Source organism: Glycine soja, chromosome 8 (genome assembly GCF_004193775.1).
Source record: "Glycine soja cultivar W05 chromosome 8, ASM419377v2, whole genome shotgun sequence".
Lineage (NCBI taxonomy): Eukaryota > Viridiplantae > Streptophyta > Magnoliopsida > Fabales > Fabaceae > Glycine > Glycine soja.
In genome coordinates this window covers 13,553,825-13,570,341 of record NC_041009.1, presented here as the reverse complement: position 1 = coordinate 13,570,341, position 16,517 = coordinate 13,553,825, and the positions used below count along the sequence as shown (strand labels likewise).

General features: G+C 30.5%; 1 protein-coding gene across 1 annotated transcript; it reads left to right on the top strand.

Annotated features, from left to right (window-relative positions):
- Positions 1 to 6,292: 6,292 nt before the first annotated feature.
- Positions 6,293 to 11,114, top strand: LOC114423564 (LOB domain-containing protein 4-like). The gene is made up of 2 exons (XM_028390376.1): positions 6,293 to 6,636; positions 10,460 to 11,114. Exons 1-2 carry the CDS (start codon positions 6,460 to 6,462, stop codon positions 10,814 to 10,816), a joined length of 534 nt encoding a protein of 177 aa, XP_028246177.1. The 5' UTR covers positions 6,293 to 6,459; the 3' UTR covers positions 10,817 to 11,114.
- The last annotated feature ends 5,403 nt before the right edge of the window (positions 11,115 to 16,517 follow it).

The window sequence follows — 16,517 nt, the reverse complement described above, 5'->3', positions numbered from 1 at the left end:
TGGTGTAATCTTTGTTGTGTTCTCACGATCCTTTGTAGGTGTGGATAATTTTGTTTGGGAGAGCGTTGATTACCTAACAAAGAGAAACAAAAGTGAACTTTGCGTGAAACACTAAGTTGAGTGGTAAGGTCCATATTTCTAATATTTGTGCTAACCATTTTGTGTAGGAACGTATTATTCATGTTATCATAGAAGTGATGGAGGTTCTTGGAAAGATGAAGGAGGAATAAGGCTTAGGAGACATGGGACAAGGAGTTATGGAGGAAGAGATATAGGGTAAAAAAATAATAGAGAGGATAATATGGAAGGGGAGAAACTTAAAAATTCTAATTTTCAAATGAAGCGTGACCTAGAGGCATATCTTGAGTGGGAGATGAAAGTTGATCAAATCTTTGCATGTCATAAGTATAGTGAAGAGAAGAAGATTAGGTTGGCTACCTTGGGGTTTGATGATAAAATACTCACATGGTGGAAGCTTGAAAAAAATGCAAGAGGAAAGATAAGAAAACCTGATAGCAACATGGAAAGAAATGAAGAAGTTTATGAGGAAGACACTTTTACCACCTTCTTATGAGAGAGATGCTTATAACAGGATACAAAACCTCACACAAGGTAGCAAGAGTCTTAAAGAGTATCGTAAAGAGATGATAATGACTATGAGGAGAGCCAATGTACAAGAGCCTAAAACTTCCATGGCAAGGTTCCTATGTGGGCTTAATAGAGACATTCAATGCTTTGTGAAGTTGCAACACTATGAGAGCTTGGAGGATATGGTGCATCAAGCCAAGAAAGCTGAGAGGCCACTTGAGAGGAAGCATTCCTACAAGAAGACCTATCACTATGACTCTTCTAGTGATAAGGACAAGTCCAAGAAGGAGGGATATTCCCCATCTAAGCAACAAGGTTCAAAGTCTCAAAGTGGTAAACATGTTCCTAACCATGACACTTCGTCTACTTCTAGAAGTGGTTCAATTAAATGTTTTAAATGGTTGGGTAAAGGTCATATTGCATTACATTGTCCAAACAAGAAAACCAAATTTTTGAGGGAAAATGAGATTGCCATTAGTGATTTTTCTTCTATTAGTTCATCTTATATCTCTAGTGATAATGATAGTAGATGTGGTACCAAATATCTAGATGATGGATTGATGATGTGTAAGAGGTTGTTGGGTATCCAATGTAAGGATAAGGATGAAATTCAAAAGAAGAACATATTTCAAACTAGATGCTTGGTTCTAGGGAATGTATGTTCTTTGATTATTGATGGGGGTAGTTACATTAATGTGTCCAACACAAGGTTGGTTAGCAGACTTAACCTTAAAACCACCCACATGCCATAATCCTTATTGCTTAAAATTTCCATGTAAAGAAGGTGAGTTGGTTGTAGACCAGCAAGTGTTGATGAGTTTTACCATTGAAAAACATAAAGATGTTGTGTTGTGTGATGTAGCTCCCATAGAAGCATGCCACATCTTGTTGGGTAAACCATGGCAAATTGAAAGAAATGTGAAACACCATCGGAAGACCAATAAGATTTCTTTTATTTATGAAGGACACAAGATCAAACTTGCACCACTTTCACCTAAGGAAACAAGTGGGGATCAAATTAAACTAAGAAAGAAAATAGAATATGAGAGAAAAGAGGCTAAAGAAAAACAAACAAAAGATAGAGAAATGAGAGAAAAATAGAGAGCAAGGGATAAAGAGAAATATGAATATTCTTCTTTTTATTTTGAATCTTTGTTTGCTTATGAAGATTCTTTGTTCAAGGGGTTTCAAGAAGAGCTTCCATGTGCAGAATTTAAAATTCCATGTTCTACTTCGTTGTTTGATGATGAAGTCTCTCATGTGAAAAAGGAGAATGAAGATGCGATTTCAATGGAGGAATACAAATCTCTAATTCTTACTTCTAATTTGAATGATGAGATTACTTATTATTGTAATTTTGTTTGAGCATCTAACCATGCAAAGTCTTATGTTTTGATGCCTAAGGAAGAATTGTACATCAAGGATCAATGGACAAGACAATTTGGAGAAGAGGTGGATGTATATGAGGATCAAGTCAACCATTAGGAGAAGAAGATTTTGAATCATCTCATCTCTAGGCCTAATGTTTTGATTGAAATACAACCTGTGACAATTCTTGATTTGCATGATACTTGTAGGGTGCTTAATGCATATAATTTGCATGATATTGTTTTGGGTGATGGTGCCAAGTCCTTGAGTTTGATTAGAGGAACTCATAATGAAAGTGTAATGTTTCATGGATTTTCCTTTGGAACTTACATGGAACATGAAACACTTAAGTGTTTTGGTAGATGTATTGTACATAAAAGGGATAAATTTAAAGATTTTGTTCATGGTTTGAAGATGTCCTTGTTTGCTCATAATTTTCATTGGGTTCACTTGGCTATGAAATTTGTGCTAAAGTGCCCAACATCCAAGAGAGAGAAACATTTCCATTTAATATTGTATGATAGTTTCCTTGTCCTTGTATTTGATTCGGGAGGATGGATAGGTAAGCACATAAATACTAAGAGATTTGCCTTTTTTAAGAAATTCAAGTCTCCTTAGAAGTAGGATTTTTTTCCATTGAAACTAATACTTTGTTTTCTTGTGTTGCAAGTGTAGATGGCTCCAATTCAAGGTCAAATTCACTCAAAGAAGGAGGGGATGATGAGAACCAACCCAGGAGCATGGACCTTGAAGCAGAACATGAATCTGATGAACCAATCACAAGAGCATGTACTAAGCAAATGGTGAATGAAGACTAATTTGAAATGAAAAATGTGAAACCCTAACTCAAATTCGTCAATTGTTTGAGAAATAAGGGCAATGAATTAACTTGAAGAAAAAATCCAAGAATAAATTTGACTTTTCATTTGGGCCCAATATTTTTGTTTGGATTTTCTATCAAAATAATGGGCTTAGGTTTATTTTCTTTATTTTTATTATAATTTTTAGTTAGGAATAATATTAGTGGTTGTTGACTTGTTTACAAATATTTAATAGGCACTAACTTGGAATATTTTTTTTTCATTAAGAGTTCAATTATTAGTAGGTTGGCATGCCTTAAGACGATTATATGTACCTCACAATTTTATCAATGAAGATAACTTAGATTTAAATAAAATCAGAATTTAGCTTTGTATTAAGTGTGAGAGAATTATATGTTTTCTCTTAATTCTTATGTAGAACCCTAAATTTTTTTTCAAAGAATTTTTATTTTTTGTGATAAATTCTCCTCAACTTATCTATCTTTAGGGATTTTGGTATTGTTCATTTTCATTTATTATCTCAATTTGTTTTTCCTTTTTTCTACACATTTTTTCTTTAAGTTTGGGTCTTTTAAAATGCTGAATTGTGATTGATGAAAAAGGATTTTCATCATCTTTATCTTCGTTGATGTACTTCGCCACATCTTTCTCATCGTGCGTCTCTAGTAACCCCATGGAAGTCCCTATCCCTGTAGCTTTAATTTCGAAGATACCTTCCATGTGAAGCTTTTGTTGGGTGATGAATGAGTCTCCATTTTTTACCACTCCCCATATATGCCATTTCCAGCTGGTGCATTTCCTCCCGACAGAACTTGAAAGATAGGTTGAATACTGAAACTCCCGCGCGACGACCCTTTTTCTTGTCATAATACATCTCTGGTTTTGGGCATTTCTTTGTGATGCTCGCATATGATTTCTCCTAGCACACCATATAATTCTCATTGTGTTGCTTCGTCTATTCCCTCTCCCATCTTACCTGTTTTTCCACTACATCCGGTCTATTGATTCTATATCATTGCCTCCCAAGAATTTTGGAGTGTTTACCATAAGTTTGTATCTTCCAATGAATATTTTATCCAACATCAATCCCAAGCTTCGAGCATCCTGCACTCCATGGAACCAGATGAGACCAAATCTCTTCCCATACTTATATGCCTTTCCCAGGATAAGAACTTTTGAAACCTCACCATACTTATGAAACACATTTCACATATCTTTGGCTCTAAAATTAGATGGGAAATTTGTGAAAAAGAATTGAACGTGGTTTGCCCATCATCCTCCCGAGGTCCTGATTATCTCCTCCCTGCTATATCATTCTAGACACCAACTTTAACTGATTTTTTTTTCTTTCTCCCTCTACTATATCATCTGCGTGATTTTTCTGCTATATCAATTTGGGATATTAACACTATTCTTATTAGGAATATGGTTAGATTCAACCCAAAAATCTAAAGTACAACAAATTAAATACATTTCTTTTGGGCTCCCTTTTTACCAAGTGGACTTTCAGTTTAAGTAGGTTAAGGATTAGGCAAGTCCAATCGTCCATACTCTTCATTTGTGACAAATTCCTAAAACTCCCTCCCTCTCATTTTCTCTAGAGTTGGTTGAACACTCATCCACCCTCACTCTTACCAAGTTTTAACCCTAATAAACCTCAAGTTTAAATGAAAATAGTGACCATACATTAATTATACATCTAATCGCAGTGGTTTAAGCCTAGTTTTAAGTTTTAAAGGTGAATAGAAAAATATTACAATACTTCTTCATAAACGTGTTTTCTAGAAACTGGCCAATCTAGACTAGTTTTGAATAAACAAATCCCAAGAGAAAAATGTATTTTAATAATTTCACATTTGAATAATCATATTTATATTATTTATGAATTATGTTTTGGAAAATAAAATTTCAAACTTTGATTTGGTATTTTTAATGATTTTGAGTTAGAACTAGTTAAGATAATCAATGTTTTATTTTCTCAATTCCAATTGAAAACGAGTTAAGTTCTATTTCCGACAAGCCCGCCCATTCAATGTTGTCAAAGCATTCCTTAAATTAGTTTAAAGCAAATGTTTTAGAATTGTTAGTTTGAGTAGAGTTCTTCTTAGCGATCAATTATACTTGAATTTGAGCACTTTTGCCCAATACATGTGATTCTTTAGAAAGGAACCAAGTCTATGCGTGACTTTGTTTCTATAGAGGTTTGCCTAATGATATTTGTACTCATTATATCCAATTTATCTCTATTTTTAGGGGAAAAAAGTTGTGTTTTAGATATCAAACATCTTATTCAACACGTTGTGTATGGTATATTTAGATTATGCATAATAGTATCATAATGGGTTAGTTTTAACTTTCATGATACTCAAGACTTGAAATTTTAATTACCATATAGCTTGTTTATTTCCATCCCTCTAATCTAGCTTGTAAAATTCTTGAATATGGATTCAAGTGTGCGCACGTGTTCTAATCTAGCTTGTAAAAATCTTGTATATGGATTCAAGTGTGTGCACGGGCACTTGTGCACTTGTGCACATACACTTTTTCATTCTTACCCTTTATAAAGTCTTTTCTTAGGATTTTTAGTGGATTTTTTTTCTTCAGACTAAGCCTAGATTAGATCATAATTAGGTCGAATTAAAAAAGTTCATATCTATTTGAACTCAAAATGTAAAGTCCAAGTCTTATATTTGATCAGACAAATTTGAGATTAGTCTAACTCATTTTATCACCTTTAATTCTTATGCATGCATGAGACATGGAGTTCAAATGTCATTTTCAAACCTTATTTTTAAGTATCACATGAGGACCATGTCAATGTGTTAGAATACAGTAGAATGACACATGTTAGACTGTATTTAATTGATTTTAAAAGTATGAGAGTTTCATTTAAGCAAATCAAACTATAACAATTAAAATTGCCTATTCAATAAACTACATGACCAAAAATCCAATTAATTCATTTGTTTTCTTTCACATCTAAAATAGAGGGCACTTACACTGTTCTTTTTAGTTTATTTCCTGTCAAGTTCTTTGGTACCCGTACAAACTGATCTTTTCTATGTTCACCTTGTAAAGCTCCCAGAAACAAATTTAAGAAAAAGAAAATAATCCATGTGTCTTGGATAAAAAAGAAAAGAAAAAGCACAACACAAGGCCAATGAGAAACACTGACAAATGTACTTGACTGTGAATAGAACAACAACCCAAATAACATTACAATTAAACAGAAAGGAAGGGTAGATTGCTTGTTCTGAACCGAACCCTCTCAAATCACGAAGAAGTTTCAAATGATGAAGCCAACCATGCTTACGAGAGCGCGCGTAGAAAAAAGAATAAAATAAAATAGTGAGACAAAATATATTTTTCAAGGTAGGGACAAAAGATCTTATCAACATGGATGATTTTGTCCAGCAGAATCTATATCCTCTTCTTTAGTGGGGCCCACAAAAGATTTGCTGTCACATAAAATCTCTATATAACATCATCTCCAATTCCCTCCCTTAAGTCCACCTTCTCCTCTCTCAACTTCTCTCTCTTTTTTTTTTCTTTATTCATTTTAAGCCTTCTTGTTGCTCCCTATTTGACATTGTTAAGAACCCCTTCATTAATTTCTTTTAGGGTTAAGGAAATTAACCTAATAGCTCTTAGCACATTGCCTTGTTCTTGCACTTGGAGGAACATGAAGGAAAGTGGAAGGAAACAAGGTACCATGTCGCCATGTGCGGCATGCAAGCTTCTTCGAAGGAGATGCACGCGAGATTGCGTGTTTGCTCCTTATTTTCCTGCTGATGAACCCCAGAAGTTTGGTAGTGTTCACAAGGTTTTCGGGGCTAGCAATGTAAACAAAATGTTACAGGTACAAGCTCTTATGCACCTCTCCCATCTCTATCGATATCATCGTATCCTCGCATGAAATCTCTGTCGTTTTCATGAAAATATTTTGTTGTGGAATACTTTTTTTAGGACCCATTCAACTTTTGCTATACAATGTTAAGCAGAATTATATAAGCTGTGCATTTGACAAATATATCCATGGTTTTAATTTTTTAATTACGGTTTGCTATCATGCTAGCGGCTGCATTAAGTCACGTTTATCACTATTTTTTTTTTTCCTTTTGATGCTAATCCCTAATTTTCTTTAATATTGCTAATGGTAACACAATTGCCGCCACAATTCAAACCATGAATATATATATATATATATATATATATATATATATATATATATATATATATATATATATATATATATGCGAGAGAATCATAATATATTTTAAGAAATTGGTGAAAAGATAAAAAAAGGATGTTACTAATTTTTGCTCAAACTGTATTTTAATAATTTTTCTATAAGTAACTTTTTCTTTTGATAATAATTAAGCTAAATGAATTTATTAGTGAAATATAGCACTCTTATGATGATGACAGCTCTTTTGCCAAGTTGCGTAACTTTGTTATTAAGAAAGACAGTATTTTGCCTATGTAAAACAAAATTAGTGAAATAGAGCACAAGCAGTGCTAGTGTTTTTGGGAACAAAAGGTGTAACACTGCTACATACGGCCATCCATCTATATCTAATAAACCAAGTAAAGGTTAATCCACGTACAAAGCCCATATAGGAAATCAGAGAAAACTGAGTGCATGTTTGACAACACGGTGAGTTCAACTAACTGTGATTTTCTGAAGCAACAAATAATTGCTCTTGTATTGATTTCACTATGATTTTATATCAACATGGATTCCTACCATCAATCCAAACACACTAATCTGCATCAGAGCTCAAGAGTCATGACATTTATCAATGTCTGGTAGATCTTTACATACTCTAATGAAATTAATAATAACAGCATATTTAAAAATGATCGATTTCCTATCTGCATATTTCTTTACCTAATTAAGTATTTGAGTTTAAAGTATGGGCAATTTATAGATTGACATGCTCAAATTATATATATATATATATATATTGATTCTTTGCTAAGTATTTATTTTGAAAACTAGATATCTATTTAGTGTCATAGGTGCAGCTTAATTTTATATACAACGTGTTTTTGGTAATTACCTAAATTGTTAAGAATTATTTCTTGCGGGAAGCAATTTAATTTGAAATAAAACTGATTCTTAAGAAGAAGAAAAATGTAAGTTAGTCTTTTACGTTTGTATTTTCAATTCATGCCCTCATTCTTTTTCGTTTTGCCACTCTCTATCCTTCAATTAGATTTTCGGGTTGAATTATATATACTTGGGTAACATATAATTGTATATACTATTTTTCTATTAAAAAATTGTAGAGATCATTCAATCATCCAATATTTCAAACATGCATATATACTTTTGTTTTTATTTAAAATAAATTTAAAAATATACAAGTAGTTAAAAACTAGTTTAAAATGATCTATTTTCAATATACTCAGTTACATTAAAATTATTTTCAAAATAACTTGAATTTACATTACTAGTTTATCTTAAACAAATTTATATTAGTTTTGATGGCTATGAACCGCCTCTTAGAAGAGTGAGAGAAACAAAGAACAAACTTTAAACTCAAGATGAAACAATAATATCTATACTTTTTAGTTATTAATTAGGTGAAGGAAAGTGATTGATTTTATGTCTAACAACTTGGCATATAATTTCTCAGTGAGAACTGAAACTAGCTCTAGGGCCTAAGTAAACTTATTTTAACTGCCATTGTCAAGACTTTGAATAAGCCGTATATGCTAACACAAATTCCAAAAGTAAATCGGTTTCCCTCTCATCTCCACATGTTTCTAATTTCCTTAACTGAAGAGGTTGTTACAAACATCTGATTTAGCAGGTCCTGAGTCTTTTAATGACTAGCATATTAATATTTTTATATTCTTTTGGTGAATACTATATCTAACGAGTTTTTTATTTTTCTTTTTTTTAATTACTATCATATTAATCTATACTATGATAAGCTATTATTCAATTTCTTAAATTGAAAGTTGTTGTCCAGAGAAAAGTAAAAAGGATATCATTCTTTTGTTTCTCCCATATTTACTTCCGTTATAGTGGTTAATTACAGTTGAGGCAGGCCCTACGGTCGGCACTTTTAATTAACTGTATATAATTCTCATTCTTTGTTAAAGTAAGGTACTACTGTACTAGTAATACCGCATATGATTCCTTAGAGCATATAAAGAGACCAAAGAATCATATGCATATAAATTAGCTTTACCACTTGAAGCCATATACGCAGTGTGAAGAGGATAAAGTAAAAAAAAAAAAATGTTAATCTCATCATTACATGGTGGTTATATGTATCCCAATTTGTTCAACATCTCTCTTTATGACCACCGCTTGGGCTTGGCTTTTAGTCTTGGACTCCTTGGGCAATGATAATTTCGGAAAAAGGAAAGTTTTAGTATGCTCAACTTTTCCTTTTGTCTTTAAAATCAGGGTTACATTGATGGAGACACATTAGTAATGTGTCCAAAAGTGATGTTGATTCCCCAGATAAAGATGTTTCAACCTGTGAATAAATTAATATTTAAAAAGTTAATTAATTATTTTGTAAGCATGATACCTTGATGACATATTGGCTTCTTCTTTACTAGCAAAATAATCATCATAATTGGTACCAAGCATGGACATAAATGTCATCTTGGTGTTTATTTAATGATGTAAAAAAATTAGAACCCATTAAGCATACCACAAAGAATGTATCGCTAATCCACCTTGAATATCCATTTGTTTACCAATAATATTGCTTAATTTTTGAGTCAAAAGCTTAATATTATTACCCTTTAATTTCCCTAATTCAAGCATACGTACTGCTGCCAAGAAAAACAATCGAAGGGCTGCCCCTTTTCGGTTACGATATAGTAGAATCAAGATTTCAATGGCTTGTTGAGATGTAAATTGTATTTCAATTTTCAAAGAATTATGATTCTGAAACTATTGTACATAATATTGTCTCTATAGTCAACTGTTTAATATTATTCTTTTCCCCTCCAAAGTAACTAACTTCAACGTGCACCATATCATCCCCTTTTTGACTAAGCATGGATCAGTTTATATCCAAACAACCCCTTTGATTTACATCATAGCCCTCGATTACTACAAATTAAAAAAGCTAGTCTATGCATTTTGGTCAAAAATTCGCAAGCGTATGGCCTCCCCATCGAAGCTCAGTTTTATTTTTTTCCTATTGATCTGTTTTGGTACGTAAAGGGTTGTTTCCCTTTAATTCTATAGCATTTACATGGGGACACATTTATGCTAGCCACATATAATTTTTTTTTTTCTTTTTTCTTTTGCTGAATGGTTGAACCTCACTATGAGCAAACAATCATTACCCTTAAAGTCACTTAGACACCAATTAACTATCAAATGTCATGTATTATGATATTTCACTTTATATAATTGAGATGCGTTATTCATTCAATAATTCATATAACAATTTATATAATATTATTTTGTGTTTATTTCTCTCCACCATATATGATTTATTGTATCTCAAGTTAGCTTCTCACTAAATTTGATCGTTTTGTGTCCCTTCATTATATCATTTATTGCATCATCTCATACTAACCTTTCGCCTAATTGTATATTTTGTTATATAATTTATTGTACGGATAATATTTTCCTATTATGATTAGATCGTTCTTATGCGTGATCTTTTTAACTGTTTTATTTTTGTAATCAAAATTGGCAGGAATTACCTGAGCACCAAAGAAGTGATGCAGTTAGTTCAATGGTATATGAAGCCAATGCAAGGGTGAGGGACCCTGTGTATGGATGTGTGGGAGCCATATCCTCTCTTCAACAACAAGTTGATGTGCTCCAAACCCAATTGGCACTAGCACAAGCAGAGGTTGTGCACATGAGAATGCGCCAATTCTCACCACCATCAGAACAACAACAACCCTCAGTGCTTCCTGAAGCCTCCAATTCATCATCAGAGAACTTGTACCACTCAAGCAGACTCTTGTCTTCACAAACCAAGTCCGTTTTTGGCATGGACATGGTCGTTGATCAGGCCAACATGGGGCAATCCTTGTGGTCATACTAGCTTAATTAATTAGGTTATGGCATGCATGCATGCATGACCTTCACTTTATTTATTTTTCTTATCATTATTATTACTATCACGGGCTTGCTTTATTGTCTGCCTCATTAGTACCTTTTTTTTCTGCTTTGTATCCCCTTTACCCTAGCCTGTTCTCATGACTGAAAGGACATCCATCTCTCTCTGCATTACCAAGAGATGATGATGATGATTAGTTAGCCTTAGTGTTTAAACGTATAAACTTGTAATTATGAGTCATCATATCATTTGTATTAAGTTGACTATATACTTTTTTACTGCATCTTAGCTTCACTTCCTGTCTGAACCTTATGTGCTAAACAAAATCATTATGTTATATAGGTATTGTTGCTGAGTCTGAGTGACAGAAGGCGAGGAATATTAAATAATGATTAATAAAGCTTAACCGCCGTGACAATAATTGATGTCTAATGAATTATCATTGGAAATTCAATGAAATACTTTTTTTTTTTTTATCTTTAGGCTAACACGATATTTTGATTATTTTTTCTTCCCAGCTAAAAATTACTTTGTTAAGAAAGAAACTATTTTACATTTAATAACACAATATATATATATATATATATATATATATATATATATGTATATATATATATATATATATATATATATATATATATATATATACATTTAATAACACAATATATATCATTTGAAATTTTATATATTATTTAAGGGACTTCGATCCAAAACCAATTTGAAAAGAGAAAAACCCTATCTATGAGGCATTCATTGACTATTCCAAGGACCAAAAGCGAGGGAGAGCTTGGAGATTCATCTTTGACCGTAGAACTTGAGGATTCAGGTGCGGTTTCTTAAGGTTTCATGGCATTATTTTCTATTCTTACACTTTTATCCTTATTTTATTTTGGGTAACTCTAGGTAGGTTTGATAAGGGAGAAGTTTTAAGTTTATTGAGAATTTCAATTTCTCATATTTGATATCTTATTTTTTTAAAAAAAATTATGGGAAAACAAGAATGTTTTTTTAACAAGTTTCTCGTGTTTAATTTTTCTTTTATTACAATAAAAATATCATATTACTCTTATTAATGTGATAAATAATTAAAATAACTTCTAAAAATATTATATAACTCTTTAATTCATAAAAAAATTTATCTAAATGTCTTTGGTGATCAACCAAACAGATTTTACTCATTCCAAGAAAATGTGATTATTAGAATTCATGCATGTGATTGTAAAATATGTACTCACTAATAACAAGTATACCTTACACAGTAACAATAATGGACTTGAAAGTCTAGATATCGTACCCTAAAGACTAATTATGTTCTCAAATAACTTAAATTGCATAAATTAAATAATTTTAGGTTTTATCTTGATTTAAAGATTGTTTATGTTTGCATTCAATAAAATAAAAATAAAGACAGACACAGTTTCAAGAAAAGATATGTATGAAGAGAAGTAACTCGGACTATGATTTGACATGTATCATTTTTTTCCTAATTCCTATTTTAATTAAGAACTCTTAGCTATCAATTAAGCGCCTAATGTCTCTTATTTTAATTATTAGCCTATGGTCAATATCTGAGAATACTCTTCCCCTAAATCAATCTTGCATTGCTAATTTAGTATTTAATTTAGGATTAAGGATAAATATCATAGAAGTTTATAAAAAAGGAATTCATGTCACCAGTTTGATTATACAAGTTTTATGAATTCTATCATTCTATAGGTTAATTAATTACAAGAAGATGATTACAAACATGCAATTAACTAATAATCAGAGTGTGATCAATTCCAATATATAAGTGAAAGTGATAGAAAGATATATACAATTAATTGAATAACATCGAAGAACTTTATTAAAAAGAGAAACTATAGTACATGGATATAACTACACCACAATTCAAGTTCTAAGAGGTTTAGTCAATCATGCTCATAGAATAACTATATAAACAACATACCATATTGTATTAAAAATAAAAGAAATCGAAAATCTTTACAGATTCAAATCCCAATTGTTTCCAGTATAGTTCTCCTTTTAAAAGCTCTTGTTAGTAAATAAAATAAAGCATAAGGTATCTAAAAGAGAGACACTCATTCCTTATTTATAATATTCCGTGAAGACCTTTCTATCTTTCATTAATTAAAGAATCAATTATCTCTTAATCTTATTTACCAATTAGGATTTAAATCTGGCATGTAATCCTTTTAATCTTTAAGTGGTAGGTGGTGCAAGTGGACCACGAGCCACATGTGTATAAAATTATCGCAATTGTACAAAATTAGAATGGTTGTGATCATTTGATTGGCTCCAAAAATTTAAAATTTATAGTTATTTTTCACATAAAATCTAGTGTCTATCTTTCATAAACTTATACTAAACTATGAGTTTTATCAAATAAAATATATCAAAATATATAAATATGACATAAAAACTCACATCGAAATACAATCAATTATGAGTTTATCAACTTGAAAAAACTTCTTCCCTACCAAATCTCACCTATGAGTTTCTAGTCCCTTTTTGGTTAGGTTAAGATGAACTATGATTGAAATCTTTTGTAATTTTCCCCCTAAACCTGTGATTATTAACACAATTCAGTTGTTAATTTTATGCTTAACGTGTTTTCTATGCATGACACCTATGAGAAATTGATTTGCAATTTAAAATTTATAATTGAAAAAGTGAGGGTTGATTTATTGAGTTTAACAACCATATAGTTGTTGAACCTAAGGATTAATTGGAAGATCGAATGGAAGCCTTCGCGTTAATTTCTTGTTCTTAATTCATGTGACTAATTAAGTTTGTTTGCCTAAGGGATTAGGGTGCAAAATTAGGAACAAAGGGTTTAATGCTTAAGGAATTAGGATTTAATTAATTTAGAAAAACTAAAGGTAAATTGCCTAATAGGAACAGGCTTATAGGGAAAATAAATTACATTGGGGAAAATCACTAGAGAGTTTGGTTTGATACCAAATTGCTTTTACTCATAAAACTCTTAAATATTTATTAATTGTTTTCTTATTTTTTGTTCGCTATTTAATTCCAAAAACTTAATTTAAGAGTTTTTTTAATCCTTCTTTAATTTTTAAACACCCTAGCAATTATTTGGTTGAATTGAGACATTGATTAAATTACAACTGGTTGTACCAATTTTCTAAGGTTAAATTTGATATATTATTTACAAATTCTCTAGCGATGTCTCCATCCAAAATCTCAACCATTTATCATATATGTGTGTGTGTGTTAATAATTACTGTAATAACTAAATGATTTAAATGTTGGCCGCACCTAATACAGCTGGAGAGGAACAAGATGAATTAGGTTTACTAGCCTTATCATTACGCAAAATCAAACCTGTGAAAATTTGGGACATTTTCATCATTGGGCGTACATACCTGAAAGCAACAAGGGCAAAACCAAGACCTTAATCCCAATAAGTAGGGCAACAAGAGCACGCCCTACATAATAACAATTATACGTTCCTTATTTACTAAGAATAAATATGTACATCGTTATGTCTAATGATTAAATATTTAGAAGTGTCAAATGATTTGAAGCACTTTTAATTTATCTCCTCGGATGAATACTATGGGAAAGCAATACCTAAACCTTTAACTTTGTACTCAAGATTGTGCGGAATTATATATATATATATATATATATATATATATATATATATATATATATATATATATATATATATATATATATATATATATATATATATATATATATATATATATATATATACCTAAACCTTTAACTTTGCATTCACATTATATTGTGCACTTTGTATATATGTATTACTGTAAGTCTTACATAGATAGCATTGCTTGAAGTGTGAACTTCAAGAAATCATAAAGTGACAATATAGTTTGTCTTATATTTAAATTATATTAACATAGCCGACCAAAAATAATTACGTTAACATACGCGTTCTTTTTAATTAATTAAAATTTATTAAAAATTATAAAATTAAAAAAATCTTAAAATATGACGTGAGATTCACAATTTAATCATTTTAAATAAAGTTAAACCAATTAAAGAGATAGTATATTAAAAAGTGTGTTTCTAACCTTCTTTAATTAATAATTATACATATTGTCTCTATCCCTAATTATAAAATATTATTGACTAATTTATACTTAGAAAGTTAATTAATTTAATTATTAGCAGTAAATTTGTCTGTAAATAACTGTATTATTAATTTAAAAGTTATCCTTAAATAAATAATGCATGGAGAGAGCATAATAGTAGTGGAGTTCTAATTTTTAAAATTAAACTCTTCCATTCTACAATTCTTGTGAGAGAAAAAAATAATTCATAACATTTATTATTTATGAACAAAATTAATTAAGATATTTTGGTTTAAAAAAACAATTAATGCAATAAACAAGTAAAAAAAGTCATATAAAAAGGGATAATATTTTTTTAAAAAAAATAATGTCTTATAAAAAGGGACCAAAGGGGTATATAGGCTTGAATGTTAAGAACACACTTCTTTTAATACATTATTATTAGTTAAATTTATTGAAACTACAAAATCATGAGAGAAAGTTATTAAATAAGATACCATATCAACATTTTTTTACAATAAATTTTAATCAATAAAAAAATGTGTTCCAAAGAATGTATTACAAACATTTCTCATATAGACAAGTGTTGAGAATTCAAGGGAGGATAAAATACTACGAATTTTCACCAATATGACATGAGCACAATCACATGAATGAACATGATATCACACTTAACCCAAATTCTTAAGACAATATATTTGTGTGTTTTTCTCACTTATATGTTATTCAACTTGTTTATTTTTATCCAATGTAAGACTTCACCTTTACACTTGAATTCCAAAAATCTTCCTTCAAGTGAGTCTCTTCTCCATGATAATTTTTCCTCAAGTGAAAGCCTTTTAAAATCTACTACCTGATACACCGACAGTTCCATTACACTTGTTTGAGCTGGTCACCTAGTTGAACTATTGACTTTTATATCAATTGTTAATAATCTGAGAGGATTACGACACCGAAAAATTCTTTACTAATGAGACACAAGTAAACTTAATATTATCCTCAACTCAAAATCTTAAGACAATAGATTTGTGGGTCTTTCTCACTTATGTATTACTCAACTAACATATTTTACCGAAAGTGAGAATTCCCCTTCACATTTAAACTCCAACAAAAAAAAAACTCTCAATGATAAGATATACTTTTGTAAAATATACAAAATTCCACTAGATAAAAATAAAACAGTTTATTAATAAAATTACTACTAATTATTAATATGTATCAGGATACATAGACCATCTCAAAAATAATAATAGTTTTCAAATTGTTATTTTTGAAAACTCGACTTTTGCGGTGAAGATTTTATAGAGGCCCTTTTTTTGTAGATTATGTTGAGGACTTAACCCAAATCAATTTTGCAGTGTTATTTTATTGAGGACTTAATACTAGAAAATTGATTGGGGGTAATTTAGGTTCCTTTTTTCATGGACTAGAAAAAATTCCTTTATCGAAGTTATATATATATATATATATATTAAGATATTAAGTTTATTTAGTTAAGAGAAAGTTTTAGACAGAAGCAAATATAATGTTGGATGAAGTGAAACTTTTTTCAATTTTTTTGAAAAAATTAACACAACGTTGTGTTAATTTTAATCAACAGAAACGTCTTTACATCGGAG

What these genes read in the sequence shown, in the direction of transcription:
- LOC114423564 (XM_028390376.1), top strand. Translation starts at nt 6,460, where the DNA reads ATGAAGGAAAGTGGAAGGAAACAAGGTACCATGTCGCCATGTGCGGCA. An exon ending in ATGTAAACAAAATGTTACAG is followed by an intron (nt 6,637 to 10,459) that starts GTACAAGCTCTT and finishes CAAAATTGGCAG; the next exon opens with GAATTACCTGAGCACCAAAG.